Source organism: Tilletiopsis washingtonensis (assembly GCF_003144115.1).
Source record: "Tilletiopsis washingtonensis strain MCA 4186 unplaced genomic scaffold FA09scaffold_8, whole genome shotgun sequence".
NCBI lineage: Eukaryota > Fungi > Basidiomycota > Exobasidiomycetes > Entylomatales > Tilletiopsis > Tilletiopsis washingtonensis.
The window spans coordinates 98,353-112,152 of NW_020312005.1; the positions used below are offsets into that span (position 1 = coordinate 98,353).

At 68.8% G+C, this 13,800-nt stretch overlaps 7 protein-coding genes across 7 annotated transcripts in view; 3 read left to right on the forward strand and 4 right to left on the reverse strand.

The window, feature by feature from the left end:
• Positions 1 to 1,078, reverse strand: part of FA09DRAFT_296554 (NAD(P)-binding protein) — a gene marked incomplete at both ends in the record, with an annotated part of 1,330 nt that extends 252 nt beyond the window's left edge. Inside the window, 3 exons of the mRNA XM_025740171.1 lie at positions 67 to 262; positions 334 to 623; positions 694 to 1,078. Coding sequence (XP_025598966.1) covers positions 67 to 262; positions 334 to 623; positions 694 to 1,078 — 871 coding nt within the window. The remainder of the gene's footprint in view (positions 1 to 66; positions 263 to 333; positions 624 to 693) is intronic.
• A 209-nt stretch (positions 1,079 to 1,287) lies between these two features.
• FA09DRAFT_329198 (Erg28-like protein) lies at positions 1,288 to 2,061 on the forward strand. The gene is made up of 5 exons (XM_025742073.1): positions 1,288 to 1,379; positions 1,432 to 1,554; positions 1,616 to 1,706; positions 1,760 to 1,881; positions 1,946 to 2,061. The coding sequence occupies exons 1-5, from the start codon at positions 1,370 to 1,372 to the stop codon at positions 2,020 to 2,022; spliced, it is 423 nt and encodes a 140-aa protein (XP_025598967.1). The 5' UTR covers positions 1,288 to 1,369; the 3' UTR covers positions 2,023 to 2,061.
• Positions 2,062 to 2,332: 271 nt separating this feature from the next.
• FA09DRAFT_325120 (hypothetical protein) lies at positions 2,333 to 3,522 on the forward strand (the record flags this gene model as incomplete). Its single annotated transcript, XM_025741155.1, has 3 exons — positions 2,333 to 2,556; positions 2,654 to 3,086; positions 3,295 to 3,522. 3 exons carry the CDS (start codon positions 2,333 to 2,335, stop codon positions 3,520 to 3,522), a joined length of 885 nt encoding a protein of 294 aa, XP_025598968.1.
• Positions 3,523 to 3,801: 279 nt separating this feature from the next.
• FA09DRAFT_248373 (hypothetical protein) lies at positions 3,802 to 4,690 on the reverse strand. The gene is made up of 3 exons (XM_025739679.1): positions 4,281 to 4,690; positions 4,197 to 4,218; positions 3,802 to 4,118 (listed from the first exon to the last, which is right to left on the reverse strand). The coding sequence occupies exons 1-3, from the start codon at positions 4,577 to 4,579 to the stop codon at positions 3,960 to 3,962; spliced, it is 480 nt and encodes a 159-aa protein (XP_025598969.1). The 5' UTR covers positions 4,580 to 4,690; the 3' UTR covers positions 3,802 to 3,959.
• A 1,333-nt stretch (positions 4,691 to 6,023) lies between these two features.
• On the forward strand, positions 6,024 to 7,696 carry FA09DRAFT_329203 (zf-DHHC-domain-containing protein). The gene is made up of 5 exons (XM_025742074.1): positions 6,024 to 6,777; positions 6,835 to 6,864; positions 6,914 to 7,049; positions 7,105 to 7,436; positions 7,489 to 7,696. The coding sequence occupies exons 1-5, from the start codon at positions 6,186 to 6,188 to the stop codon at positions 7,602 to 7,604; spliced, it is 1,206 nt and encodes a 401-aa protein (XP_025598970.1). The 5' UTR covers positions 6,024 to 6,185; the 3' UTR covers positions 7,605 to 7,696.
• Positions 7,667 to 9,272, reverse strand: FA09DRAFT_329205 (CoA-transferase family III). Its single transcript, XM_025742075.1, has 4 exons — positions 8,896 to 9,272; positions 8,784 to 8,817; positions 8,373 to 8,729; positions 7,667 to 8,316 (listed from the first exon to the last, which is right to left on the reverse strand). Exons 1-4 carry the CDS (start codon positions 9,257 to 9,259, stop codon positions 7,794 to 7,796), a joined length of 1,278 nt encoding a protein of 425 aa, XP_025598971.1. The 5' UTR covers positions 9,260 to 9,272; the 3' UTR covers positions 7,667 to 7,793.
• Positions 9,273 to 9,582: 310 nt separating this feature from the next.
• Positions 9,583 to 12,933, reverse strand: FA09DRAFT_329207 (hypothetical protein). Its single transcript, XM_025742076.1, has 4 exons — positions 12,545 to 12,933; positions 10,012 to 12,421; positions 9,858 to 9,958; positions 9,583 to 9,800 (listed from the first exon to the last, which is right to left on the reverse strand). The coding sequence occupies exons 1-4, from the start codon at positions 12,629 to 12,631 to the stop codon at positions 9,741 to 9,743; spliced, it is 2,658 nt and encodes an 885-aa protein (XP_025598972.1). The 5' UTR covers positions 12,632 to 12,933; the 3' UTR covers positions 9,583 to 9,740.
• Positions 12,934 to 13,800: the final 867 nt, after the last annotated feature.

Consider the following 13,800-nt stretch of genomic DNA (forward strand, 5'->3'; position numbering starts at 1 on the left):
GAGAGAGAGAGAGAGAGAGAGAGAGAGAGAGAGAGAGAGAGAGAGAGAGAGAGAGATGGGACGTACCTTCGGCAGTCGCCGCGAGATAGAAAGGCACTTCAGCAAACCCGCCCACGCCTGGCTTGTTCATGACGATGCCGCCAAACGTGTCTGCAAGCCATTGCACCACTTGAGGTCCGCCGGCATTCGCCAGTGCATTCGTCTTGCAGAGTCCCGGAAAGACGTGTGCGATGCGAAGCGCCGGGTGGCGCTCTGCCAGCGTCTGCGCGTGGAGAGGACATGATGAGCGTGGGTGGACGTTTCGGGCGCGAATGTGGCAAAGCGGCGGCTTACCTGAGAGACACTGTCGAGCACTGAGCTCTGTCGTGCACCCTGCGCAAGCAGGCCAAATACTCCGCTCTTCCACTCGCCCGTCTGGCGCGCCTTTGCAAAGTCGAGGTCCTCCACGTCGACGGCCTTGTTGCCGCCCGAGCCCGGCGCAGCCACAAGAATGATGCCCGCCTTGACCACGCCTGCCGCGGCCAGCTGTGCCGCAATGCCGAAGCGCGACAGGCACTGCACGGCGAAGCGCTGCTCATAGCCGCCCGCGGCGTTCTCGCGGAACGTGCCTGTCGGCGGACCGCCTATTGTTGCAGAAGGCGAGCCGTCAGCGACTGCTGCTGCCTGTGTCACGGCATGCGCAAGAGAGCCCACCCTGCGTCTGCACGATCCAGTCAATGCCCTTCTCGCCGGCCTTCTGCCGGACCTCCTCGACGACGCGCGTGATCTCCCTTGCGTCTGCCAGATCGGCGCTGAAGAAGACGTGCTCCTTGGCGCCGCTCGTGTGCGCGGCCTTGCCGCTCCTGCGCTGATACTCCTGCGACGCCTGCTGCAGCTTCTGCACCACCGCATCTCCACGCTCGCGCGAACGGCCAATGAGCCAGACCTCGGCGCCGGCGAGGGCGTAGCGCAGCGCAATGCCGGCGCCGATGCCCTGCGTGCCGCCGGCGACGAGGGCGCGCTGCTCGTCGAGCGAGGCGGCGGCGTTGGCGCGCGCGAAGGAGCGGAAGCCCAGTGCTTCGGGGTAGGCGGTGGGCATGGCGGCAGGGGACGGCGTGGTGGTGGTGGTGAGAGCGGGCTGAGCGCGGCTTGGGTCAGCGAGGTGGAGGCGGGGGTGCAACTTGCCTCGTCAGCGTGCCTGGTGCCTGAGCTTGGACTCCTCTGACTCTGACTGCCGCGCGGCGCGCGCGCCGCGCGCGCCGAGCACCTGCCGCTGCGCTGTGCGGCTGCTGCGTGCCTCTCCTCCACCACACCGCGTCAAGCGCAATCAGCTTCTGCCCAGCGGCACAACAACAGATCGAGGAGAGGCACAGCACACACACCGCGCACCATGTCGTTCCGTGAGCTCGTGTCCGTGTGCTCTGGTCGCTGCGCCCGGCTGATGCGACGCAGTGCCCGTCGGCCTCCTGCCCAAGTGGCTCCTCCTTGTCTCGAGCCTCGCCGTGTTCAACTGCGTGCAGAACTACGTCGACCATGCCTTTGCCCGTCGGGTATACACGCGCGGTGGCGCACAAGGTGCGGGCCCGCTGTCGCAGCCAGCATGTCCTCCACCTCTGACATTCCTGCTGTCTCGCAGTGACGCCGCTCTCGGCGCGCACATTCGGCGTGTGGAATCTTGCGTCGGCCGGCGTGCGGCTGTATGCCGCGTACAACATCCACAACCGACAGTGAGCCTCGACGCTTCTTGCTGTGCAGTCGCTCGCTGACTGACGCCGCGCAGGGTGTACGAGCTGTGTGCCCTGACCTACGTGCTCGCGCTCGCCCACTTCTCCTCCGAGGTCTTCGTGTACAAGACGGCCAGCATCCGCGCGCCCGGCGTCATCAGTCCGCTGATCGTGGCCTGTGAGTGTACCACTCGGTGCGCCCGCCGCCCGGCAGCCGGCTGACTCTGACACTCGCGCCACAGCGTCGAGCCTTGCAGCAATGCTTCTGCAGCACCAGCACTACGTCGCATTATCATCCCCGCTGGGGGGGATGTGCTGACGACGCTTGTAATGCGCCGTTACATGTTTATGTGTGGGGTGGCTGGGGACAGAGGCAAAGGAGCGTGTGAAATGAGATCGAGGCACTCCACGCGTGCGACGTGCGCGGACGGCGAGCTGAGGCAGGGAGGGTCAGCGATGCGGTCGTGGCAGCTCGAGCCCGCAGCATCGCGCGCTCGGCTGTCGTGCGCGGCGCGTCGCGCGTCGCGCGGCCCGGCGACGGCGCGGCGAGGCGCGCCGACAGGCTTCGTCTTGGCTGCCACCACCACGCTGACGCGCACCCCTCCTGCACCCCCACCCCTCGTTCAATCATGGAGGCTACACTCACTGCGCTCAAGGTGACGGAGCTCAAGGCGCTGCTGCAGCAGGCGCAGCTGCCGGCGACGGGCAACAAGGCCGACCTGGTGGCGCGCCTGCTGCAGCACCCGCAGGCCACCAGCAGCCTCGGCGGCGGCGCCGAGGCGCCAGCTGCTGCTGCGGCACAGCCGGAGCCGTCGGCGCCGGCACAGGAGGAGGACCTGCTGGAGTACGAGAAGTGAGCAACTCGGGCGATGCGCGCGCGTGCGAGGCCATACCTGGCGCGTGGCGACGCTGCATGCGTCTGGCGCTGACCCATGCACGCGCCCTCGCAGCGAAGAGCCGGCTGCCGCGGCTGCACCGGCAGCGACAGACGCTGCACCGACTGCGGCAGCTTCTGCATCCTCTGCTGCGGCGTCTGCGCCCTCTGAGGAGGCAGCAGCGCCCAGCGCCGAGGAGGCAAAGGCGACGCTCATCGCCGAGCTGGAGAAGCGCAAGGCGCGTGCCGCCCGCTTCGGCCAGTCGACCGAGGAGATCGACGCGCAGATTGAGCGGGCACAGAAGTTCGGCGTCGAGGATGCGGCGCAGGACAAGGGCATGGCGGGCCTGCAGAAGGAGCTGGGCAAGGGCTCAAGGAAGGGCGTCGATGCGCAGGGCGCCAAGAAGGCCGTGGAGGGCGCCAACAAGCAGAGAGATGCGCCTGGCGCAAAGGCACCAACAGGGCCCAAGGCCGAGGCGAAGCAGGCTGAGGCAAAGAAGACGGAGACAGTGAGTAGCCGGTCAGTGCTCAGGGTGCGGAAGGCGGGGTGCGGGGTGCTGTCGAGCTGCAGTGTTAGGCGAGGGGATGAGGCGCGAGGAACGGTCGTCTTCTGCGCCCATGCTGCATGCTAGAGCGCAGCTGTGATCGTCTCTTCCAGCTGTATCTCTCGTCCGCGCATCCCTCCCGGCTTCTCAGTCTGACCATCCCTCCTCGCAGCCTGAGGAGAAGGCCGCGCGCGAGGCGCGCCACGCCGCCGACGAGGCCGCCAAGGCCAAGCGAGCGGCGCGCTTCGGCACTGCCGCGTCAGCAGCCGCTGCGAGCCCCGCTGCGGCGCCGAAGGCAGCTGCTGCGCCGGCGGATCCGGAGGAGGAGGAGCGCAAGCGGAAGCGCGCGGAGAAGTTTGGCGCTGCGGGCGGCGCGGAGAAGAAGGCCAAGGCTGCCTAGAGGACGTCAGGGCGACGCCGGGCTGTGCGGGTCATGCTCGGCCAACGTTGCTTCGTCTGCGCTGTCGCGTGCTGCAATCACACGCTGGCTCCTGCTGCTCGTTGCGCCTGCGTGTGGCTGAGAAGACATGGACAATGTGGATCAGCCGGCACCGGCTGGAGGCACCAGCGCAGTCCGCGAGACCGATGCTAGCACGCTGCCACACGTCACTGCTTCACTTCGCAAATCTTCAGCGGGTCGTCAGGTGATGTATTAAGAGCGAAGTGAAGTAGTGCGGTGGCGAGTGCTGCGAATGTGTGGCCTGGTGGACCCACGAGCATGACGCATTTGCGGCACACGCACGCACGTCTACTCCCTCTGCTCTCGTGCACCGAGAAGTCGTGCTTGTACGGGGGAGAGGGTAGAGAGCGAGAGCGAGATGCGCCAAGCAGACGCGCTTAGTTGTTGAAGACGCCTCCCGGCGTGTACGGCGTCTCGCAGAAGTCGGGCGTGGTGGGGATGGGCGTGCACGTGCCGTCAGCATCCTTGACTTCGGGCGTGTCGAGCTTCTCGGCGATGGACGAGGAGATCGAGGCTTGACCGCCGTGGTTGCGACCCTGTGAAGGGGGGGAGAGACGTGTCAGTCGGAGCTACGTGTCTGCTGCAGAGCAGAGCTGATGAAAAGGCCTACGAACTTGAGTGCAATACGCGTGGTATCTTCAGTACACGGTGTTAGCCATGGCAGGTAGAGCGGATGGCACGAGCGGAGGTGCACTCACGTTCCCGTGGAGCTGTACGCCTCGCAGCCACCCCATGCCACCGTGTTGGAAGTCGCACTCGAGTGGCAGAGCGAGAGATAAGCGGAGCACACCTCGTCGGTGAGGTAGATGGAGTGCTCGTAGAAGAAGCGCAGCTCCTGGCACTTGACGTCCGGGGTCTCGCGCTCGAGCGAGCACGACGAGTTGAGGCCGTCGCGCGCCTGGAAGGGCGAGTCGAGCGCGCTGCGCGCCTGCATGAAGGGCGCGGCGAGCGCGGCCGAGGCGAAGACGGCGGAGAGAAGAGCGAGGGTGAACTTCATGATGAGTGAGGTGTGAGGTGGTGTGTTGTGAGGTGGCTATGAGAGGCTGGGTGAGGAGAGAGGAAGAAGCGAAGCCAAGGCCGCTTCTTATACCTGCGAGGTCCCGCTCGATGCTGCTTGGCGGCCCGGATCGAGCTCCTCAGCCGGGCGGCTTCCATCAGGCACCAGCAGCAGCACAGCCTCATCGTTCTCTCTTGCGGATCTCGCCCGAAAAAGGTGCTCTATGAGCGCCGGAGTGCCACGGCTAAAGCGGCGCTCGGATCCGGCGCGCGTGGGCGAGGTCATCGAGGCGAGAGGAGGCGTCGCGCCTGCTGCGGTCCGCTCTCGTAGGCGAGATCGAAGACGCTCATCAACGTCCAGGACGCCCCGAGATGCTCTCTCCCCTCGCGGGCCCGGGACCCCGAGGGCACCACTGCTGCTAGCTGCTGCCGCTGATGAGACGAGGTGGGCGTGAGCGGGTGAGAGGCGGCGTTGCGCCCCGCCGGCCGCCGGAGCTTTTTGTCCGGACGCGCCCCTGAGGAGCAGCGAGCCGCGCGGCGCGCGGCGCTGCGAGGTACAGACACGGCCAGGGAGCCACCTCCTCAGGAGACGTGGCCCACAAGACTATTCGCCCTCTTGCGGGTGATGAAGCAAGCCCGAAGGTTTCTCTCGTGCGTCTTCAGCTGCAGCGATGGATGAGGATGAGATGAAGCAGCTCGCCATTGGGGACCAATCCGAGCGTTAGCGCCGGGGCCGCGCTGCCCCGACGGCGGCCCGACGCCGACGCCGAGGCGCGCCGTCCTGCATCTTGGCGCTCGAGCCTCCTTCTCGCCGCCAACGCAGGCTCCCATGAGCGATGAGAGCGACGGCGGCCAGCAGACGGCGCGGGAAGATGTGGAGCGGAAAGCGGGGTGGTGGTGCGCAGTAGCGAGAGTCGCTGCTGCTGCTGGCAGAAATGGAATTGATTGTGCGGCACGCGCGCGCGCGCGCGCGCGTGTTGCTTGGCGCGGCCGCGCACCAGCGGCGCCTGCCTCCTCTCCCCCATCCCCTCCCGCACACTTGCACCCGCGCATGTCTGCCCCGCCCGCCGCTGCAGAGAAGCAGCCGCCGGGCGCCGTCGCCGCCGTGCAGCGCTGCACGGCGGCCATGGATGCGTACGCCGCGCGCCTCGACGCGCGCACCGAGCAGCGCCGCCGCCGCCTTAAGCACGGCGCCGACGACGACGAGGCGCCCGAGGCGCCCGGCAGCGGGCCGCCGCGCGAGCCGGGCTTTGCGCGCGGCGAGGGCCCGCTGATGCGCTATGCCATGGTGCCCGTCGTCATCGTGCTCGTCGGCTGGGTGTACGGCGGTGCGTGCGCCGCGCTCCTGACGCCGCTGCGCCGCTGACCGCCAGCGCTCGGCAGTGTTTGCGGCGCGCATCTGCGTGCCGGCGATCCGCCAGACAGAGCAGGCGCTCGCACCGCGGGCCACCGGCAGTGAGTGGTGGCAGAGGCGCGCCGAGCGTCCGCACTGACGCGGCGCCGCAGCTGGCCTCCTCGTCGCGGCCACGATCCTCACGCTGCTCAGTGAGTTGGGCAGGTGCGCGCGCTGCGCCAGACGCTCACGCGCCGCAGCCCTGTGGACATACATGCGCATCTTCTTGACGCCGCCGGGCTTCGTGCGCGACCACGTTGGCGTCTCCGACACGCCCGACCCGGCCGCCGATGAGTACTACTATTCGGCGCCCTGGGCACCCGCCGGCGCGCTGCACTTTGGCCAGGGGCAGGCGCCAGCAAGCGATGCAGCGCCGAGCGCGCCGCCGGAGCAGAGCGCTGCCGACACGACGGCAAGGGCGCCGCCTGCAGAGCAGAGCGTCACAGAGGCCGCCACAGAGGCCGCAGCGCCGACGACCGTGCCGGTGCCGCAGGAGGTGCCCGACGCGCCCGAGGCCCCTGCGCTGCCGGCGCTCGTCGGTCCGCTGGGCGCGGCCGCGCTGCAGCCGTCGGCGCCCGTCGTCGCCATGGCAGCGCCGCATCCCGCGAACGGCAGCGAGGTGCCGCCGTGGAGCGGCCTCATCCCGCGCCCCTCGCGCATGCCGGCGGCCAAGCCGGTCCTCGCGCCGGCGCACCGCTACTGCCACCGCTGCATGCGTGTACGCCCGCCGCGCGCCCACCACTGCCGCCGCTGCGGCACGTGTGTCATGCGCATGGACCACCACTGCCCCTGGATCGGCGGTTGCGGTGAGTGTCGCAAGGAGCGGCAGCAGCATGCGCCGCACTGACCACTGCTGCTCTCAGTCGGGGCGCAGAACCACAAATTCTACTACAGTGCGTCGCGCGGCCTGCTCGCGCATGTCCGAAGCTGACGCGCCGCCAGATTTTGTCTTCTGGGTGACGGGCCTCGAGCTCTTTACGATGATCTCGTCTGCCGTGCTGTTTGCTCGCGGCGTGCGCGGCGCGGCGCCCTACGACGCCTGGCGGACCGACGGCTTTGTGATCAGCCTCTTTGCCATGTGAGTCGAGTGTCGCAGGATGGAGTACTGCGCCGTCACGCTGACGCGCGCGCAGCACGGCCATCTTCACGCTCTTCACCCTCTCGCTGCTGCTCACGCACACGTACCTGCTGCACCTCAATCTCACGACGCTCGAGCACATGGCGGTAGAGCGCTCGGCGGGTGCCGAGCGTGCCGCGATGGACGGCTACTTCTCGAGCGCGGGCGCCGCGGGCGCGGGCATGCACCTGCGCGAGCGCCGCGCGCTGCGCCGCGAGTGGGACGCCAAGTGGGGCGCGCCGAAACGGCAGGGCAACCTGTGGTGGATCGACCGGCGCGCCGCGCCCGCTGACGGGCCGACGAGCAACTGGCGCAGCGTGATGGGCGAGAGCGTGCTGGGCTGGATCTGTGAGTCGCGCGCGCGTGTGCCGCGTCGACGCCAGCGCTGACGTCCTCGCAGTGCCCGTCGGCCAGGCGCCGCTCGACGGCACCTGGTTCCCGACGAATCCGCGCCACTCACGCCTGGGCGTGCTGCGGCCACGCGAGATGTGGCCGGCCGAGCTGCGCGACCGCTGAGCGAGCCGGATGCCAGTCCCGCGCTCGCAGATACCCATGGGCATGCGTATGCCCCGGAAGTCACCATTTACTCATGTTATTGCTCTGAGCTGAGCGCGCTAGCGATATGACCAGGCTTCCTCGGCGGAGTCTGTGCGAGAAGGTCGGGGTCCTGGAGTTTGTCGAGCTCGTCGCGGATGCACAGCCTCTCTACAGCTTCGCATCGTCGACGCCGTCGGGCGCGTCGCTGCCGTCGGCTGCGCCGCTCTGCCACAGGCGCACGAGCTCGCGGTCGGGCAGGCCGGCCCAGGCGGCGTCGCGCAGCACCTCGAGTGTGTGCTCGCCGGCGCCGAGGAGCATGTGCGGATCGGTGTCCTCGGCGCCCGACGCACCCGCAGGCCGCGGTGCCGGTGTGCGGCTGAGGCGCGGCGCCGGTGCCGGCACGACGACGCCCTCGGCGTGCTCGCTGCCCGCAGCCGGCAGCACGGCCTGCGCCGCCTCGTCGCGCGTCAGCACCGGCACGACGCATGCGTCCGTGCCCGTGAAGCGCTGCGTCCAGTCGTCGCGTGTCCGGGTGCGGAAGACGGCGTCGAAGTAGGCGCGCAGCTGCGGCCACGTGCTGCGGTCGTTCTGTGTAGCAGGCGCGGGCGCCGAGGTGCCGGATGGTGCGTCTGGTGCCGCCGCCGCTAGGATCTGGAGGCACTGCCTGTAGAAGGGCGCCTCGATGGCGCCGCTGCAGAAGCATGTCAGCCCACTGCTGGCCCATCGTAGACTAGTCGCTGCACTCACACGCTCATCCAGCCGCCGTCCTGCGTCTCGTACACGCCGTACCACGGCGCGCCGCCCGCCAGCGCGCCCTCGCCGCGGCTCTCGTTTGTGCCGCTGCCGATGATGCTGCCCCACTGCGGGTGCTCAAGATAGCTGCCGAGTAGCGAGAAGGTAGCGAGGTAGCGCGCGCCCGTGACCATGTCGGCCTCGACGACCTGGCCCTTGCCGGAGCGCGAGCGCTCGAACAGCGCCAGCAGGATGCCGAGCAGGCAGATGAACGAGCCGCCGGCGAAGTCGCCCAGCAGGTTCGACGGCGGCTCGGGCGGGCCGCCACGGCGCGTGCCGAGCATAGAGAGCAGGCCAGAGAGGGCAACATAGCTGTGCCGTGTTCAGTGCGCGTGCGGCAATGCAGCGAGCTGCTGGCACACTCACTTGATGTCGTGGCCGGCCATGTTTGCGTACGGGCCTGGTGCGTGGTCAGCACTTGCGCTTGCCTGCACTCTAGCGCAGGCTGCTCCTCCTGCAATCCTCGTGCGCCACTCACCCTCGCGCTGGAAGCCGGTGAGGCGCGCGAAGACGACGCCCTCGTTGGCACGCACGCCGTCGCCGCCCGCCTGCACGGCCGCGGGGCCGAGCCCCAGCCGCTCGAGCACGCCGGGGCGGAAGGGGTCGATGACGACGTCTGCGCGGCTGGCGAGCGTGCGCAGTGCCAGCTTGCCCACCGGGTGTTTGGGGTCGAGCGCGACGCTGCGCTTGCCGCGCGCCAGCGTGTCGGCGTTGAGGGCGCCGCCGACGCGGTCGACACGCACGACGTCGGCGCCAAAGTCGGCGAGCACGAGGCCGACCATGGGGCCGGGCGCAAGGCCGGCAAACTCGAGGACGCGCACGCCGGAGAGGGGCAGCGACATGGTGTGTGGTGGTGGAGGGAGAGGAAGGAAGGAGCAGGCGCAGCGCCGGCGCCGGCACGAGGCGCGGCCCGGCAGCGCGTTGCCCGGCGAGGGCGCGCGCGCGGCGGGCGCGGGCGAGGGCCGCACGCCGCACCCTTCGCTCGCTGCACCGGCCGTTGCCTGCTGCTGCTGTGCTGTGCACCTCGCTGAAGCACCGTGCTGCGTCGGCTGCGCCGTGCTGATCTTCGCGCTTGCAGCATGCCACAGGCCGCCGCTGCTGCTCTCCGCGCCGCTCGCTCGCCTCGCTTGGCGCGCGTGACATCGCCATGCCCGATGGCCGAGTGCGGGGAAGCTGCGCCCGTCTCGCACGGCCCAACTCCGACGGTTGCAGGCGGTAGGGTGACGGTACAGGCACAATCCTGGGGAAGGAGCAGATAATGGGACGAAACAGATGACTTGTCGTGACAAAGGGCCGAGGTGGAAGAAGCGGTGAGCGAGCCGTTCAGCAGATGATGCACTTCTCGGCATCGGCGTCGGTGACTCGGACTCCGAGCTCGAACATCTGATGCACGCCAGTCAGCGACACGCAGGGCAGAGCGATGCACATGCAAGCACACACCTCTTCCTTGCGGCGGTCGCTCTCGTTCTCCTTGTCCTTCTCCGCAACTTCGCGCGGAAACCAGGCCTTCATGAAGTTTGTCGCCGCCTCGTCGACGTTGCCTGGTCGATAGGTGTCAGTCACGGGCTCAGGGGCGCAGGCCGGATACACTCACGGCCATCGGCAGTGCCCACGACGCCCTTGGAGCGGCACAGCGGGCAGTCGACCTTGCCCTTCTTCTGCAGCTTGACGAGGCAGCGGATGCAGAAGAGGTGGGAACAGTCGAGGCGGATGGGCCGCCATGCTACACCCGTGCAGATGGCACATGAGTAGTCGTCGATGCTTGGCAGAATGGGCAGCAGTGTCGAGGTGAGCAGCGAGAGCAGAATGTGCGGCAGACTCTCCGAGAGCAGGCCTGTCGTGCTCGACGGCAGCAGCGCCGCGAGCGAGGGATGTGTCGGCACCAGTGCGCCACCGGCACTGCCGCCGAACGCCTCGGGCGAGACGTCCACCAGGCCCGAGAGACCCACACCGGCCACCATAGCGCGCGCTCGAGCAGCCTCCTGCTGCGCCATGAAAGTGCGCAGGTCCGAGCTGGCCGTGAGCGCCGTGCGTTTGTCATGCTTCTTGAGAATCTTGCGCGCCGCCTCGACGTTGACGCGCTGAAACTTCTTGACGTCGAGCAGCGCCAGATTCAGGCGCAGGAAGTCCTCGAGCGCCGTGACGGAGCGCGCGTCCTTGAGCGGCAGGTCGCCGCCGCTCGAGGCACTGCTCTTCTCGCCCTTGCGCAGGCCCATGCGTTTGGCGAGGCCCTTCTTCTGCGGCGCGCTCGGCGGCGCAGCATCGACAGCCCAGCCGCGCTTGGCCAGCTCTTCGGCGAAGCGCTTGAGGCGCGCCTCGCTCTCGTCGACGCTCAGCTCGCCGCGATCCTTCTCGCGCTGGCTCTCGAAGATCTGCATCTCCACGTAGAGGCTGAAGATCTCGCGCCATACGTAGAGGTCGCTCTTGGAAGCATACGGGCTGGCCACGCGCGCCACGGTGCTGCAGAGTGAGTTGGTCTGCTTGACGAAATTGTCGCGCTGCTGCGTCTGCAGGCTCGACAAGTTCGCCAGTGCATTGGTGAGCGTGTCGAGGAACTCCGAGTCGGCCGTGAGCGGAATGACAATCTCGCGATGCCGCATGCGCCGCTTGTGCACGCCTGCATCGCCAGAGTCGACCACATCTGCGGGCGAGGAGGCTGCAGCCTCGGCGGCCGCGTCTGCTGCGTCCTGCGGCGGCAAGGGCAAGCCCGGGTCCGGCAGCGAGAGAGCGGCAGGCGCAGGCCGGATTGTGTCTGCGACCGAGCGCGGGCTGTCGGGCAGGTCGGTGATGCGAGCCTCGTCCTCATCGTCTGCGTCGCTGTCGTCTGCTGCCCCGCCATCCTCCTCGTCGGAGTTGACGGGCGACTCGACGAACAGTCGGATGCGGGGGATCGGGTGCTCCGGAGTACCGCCAAGCTCGTACTCTGCGCGCGCTCGTCGCCCATCCTTGCCCTTCACCCAACGGCCGCCCATACCGCCGGCGGGACTGCTGGCCGTTGGTGGCGGGCTCGTCTTGCGCGGCGGCGCAGACTTCTCGCCCGCCTGCTTCCACAGGTCAATGCCCGCACGCTCGCGCCATGCCTGGCCGCCCCAGTCGTGCCGTTCGTCATCGCCCGCGGCCCCTGACGACGCTCGACGCTCTGTAGGTCCCATCTTTCTCGGCGCAAGGCCCGTGGCGCCGCCCACGTCGCTGGGCCGGCCGGTGCGCAGAGCGGCGAGGTCCTTCTTGCCCAGGCCGTGCCAGGGCCGCTCGGCCGCTTCATCGTCTGCGCTGGCGCCAGCGCTGCTTTGCGAGCTCGATGGCCGAGCTGAGGACGGTCTGCGCGCGCCGGGCGCCGGCTTGAAGCGCGGGCGGAGCACTTCCACCGGCGCATCATCATCCGCGTCAACGGCCGACTCGGAGTCGACAGATACGTCGCGAGAGTCTGAGCCGTCTGCTCGCTGACTCTCGCTGGAGGAGCTGCCAGAAGCGCGCAGGCGGCTGCCGCGGCTGAGTGCCGAGCTGTGGCGCCGGGCGCGCGACGGCGGCACCATACTTGAGAGCCACTCGGCGGCAGGCGATGAGCTGAGCGCATGCGAGGCACTGTCCTCAGAGTCGACGGCTTCATCGTACGCGCTGCCGGGCAGCTCAAGATGGTCACGCGGCACAACCGTCGGCTTGCTCTCCGCGCGCTTGGCATACGCCGTGCCCTCGATGAGTGGGCTCAGCACGCTGCTGCCGCTGCGCAGCTTGCCCTTGCCCGCCGGCGCCGCGCCCTCGTCTGCGCTCGAGTCTTCGCTGCTCTGCGAGCGCTCGCGCGAGCCCGAAGAGTCACGGCGGTGTCCCGAGCCAGGCGCATGGCGGGTGCCAGACGCAGGCGCGGCTGGCCGGCGGCGGCCCGCCGACTCCTCGTCCTCGTCATCGCCGTCTGCGCCCTCGGGCGGGAGCATGAGGTCGCGCAGCACGTCTGCGCCCAGGCCGAGCGACTCGAGCTCGGCGACGACGCCATTGATGAGCTTCTTGAGCTGCGCGCAAGTCGTCAGCGCTGGACCCAACGCAGGGTCACTGCGACGTTTGCCATTCTTCTCCGCCTCGCCCACTGCACCTGCCTCGTCTCGCCACTAGACCTGCCCCGGCCATTGACTCACATGCTTGTACTCGATGGCGCCCTGCCGCCACTCCTCGGGGAAGGAGGGGCTGGCGAGCGTCTCCATGTACGACTTGCCAAACTTCATGGCGGGCAGTCAGACGCAGAGAGCGGGAAGTAAGAGTGTCGGTTGCGATGCGGCGGGATCACGAAGACGCAGCACAGCGGGCAGCGGGGCGCATGGCCCAGGCTGGCGTGACGAGGGCCGAGCGTGGCCGAGCGCAAGGGCGCGGCGAGCAATGACGCGTGCGTGGAGGCAGGCAGCGAGGCGGAGAGCGAGCTGGTGGGTGCAGCAGCTGAGTCGCGTGAGGTGATGGTGGTGGTGGCAGCGACAGCCGCAGCCTCTGCCTCGCGCTGCAGGACAAGGGAAGCCGGGTGCGGAGCAGAGGCAGATGCAGGGTGCTGCAGCGGCAGCGAAGCCTCGGCGGCGCGGCCGGCAGAACCGCCGCGTGCCTCTATCCTGGCGCGGGAAGCCGCATAGAGGCCCCGGCCGCCATGCCGTGACGCTGCCGCGGCACGCTGCCGGCGGCTCGCGCCTCCAGCTCTCAGGTCGGCACGGCGCGCGCGACCTGCAGCCTGAGCGCACCTCCCGATGCCGGCTGCGCTGCGACCTCTCGCTCTGTGGCCGCCATCGCCATGCATCAGCTGCCTCTCTATGGACTCGAGAATGGCAGAATCTGGACCGGCGCAGCGGCAGACCTGGCGGGCCATGAGGCTGCAAAATGCAAATATGCCGTCTGCCGCGCCGCCGAGCTCGGCGCGCCCCTTGGCAGCGCACGCGCGCGGCCAGCGCCGCGCCTCGTGCGCACGTGCGCGGTCCAGAACGTGCGCCTGCCCCCCCCCCCCTGACCCTGAGCGCTGACGGAGCCTCGGCCATGGTAGAGAGCCGCTGGGCTGTGGCAGGTCCTGGGCGGGTGCTTGCGCAAGTTGAGCATGGTCACTCGCTCCAGCCTCAGGAGGCCACACACTTGGTCTCACACCCAGCACTAAGCTCGAGTCGCAGCTCGCGCTACACTCAGCAACAAGAGTTTGAACAGATCCACTTCAGACGCGCGTGAAGCAGCGAGCGAGAGAGACAGAGGGGAGAGACAGTGGGGCGCCGGCCAGGCGGGGTGGATCCGGGAGGGAGGCAATCAGGTCTGGGGGTGAGGGTAAGTGAGGGCGGCGCAAGGAGGAGAACGCCGCCGGTGAGGCGGGGTATGGGAAAGGTGTGGGTAATGTGCGATGGAATGGATGGGCGCTTTGTCGACGGCTCAG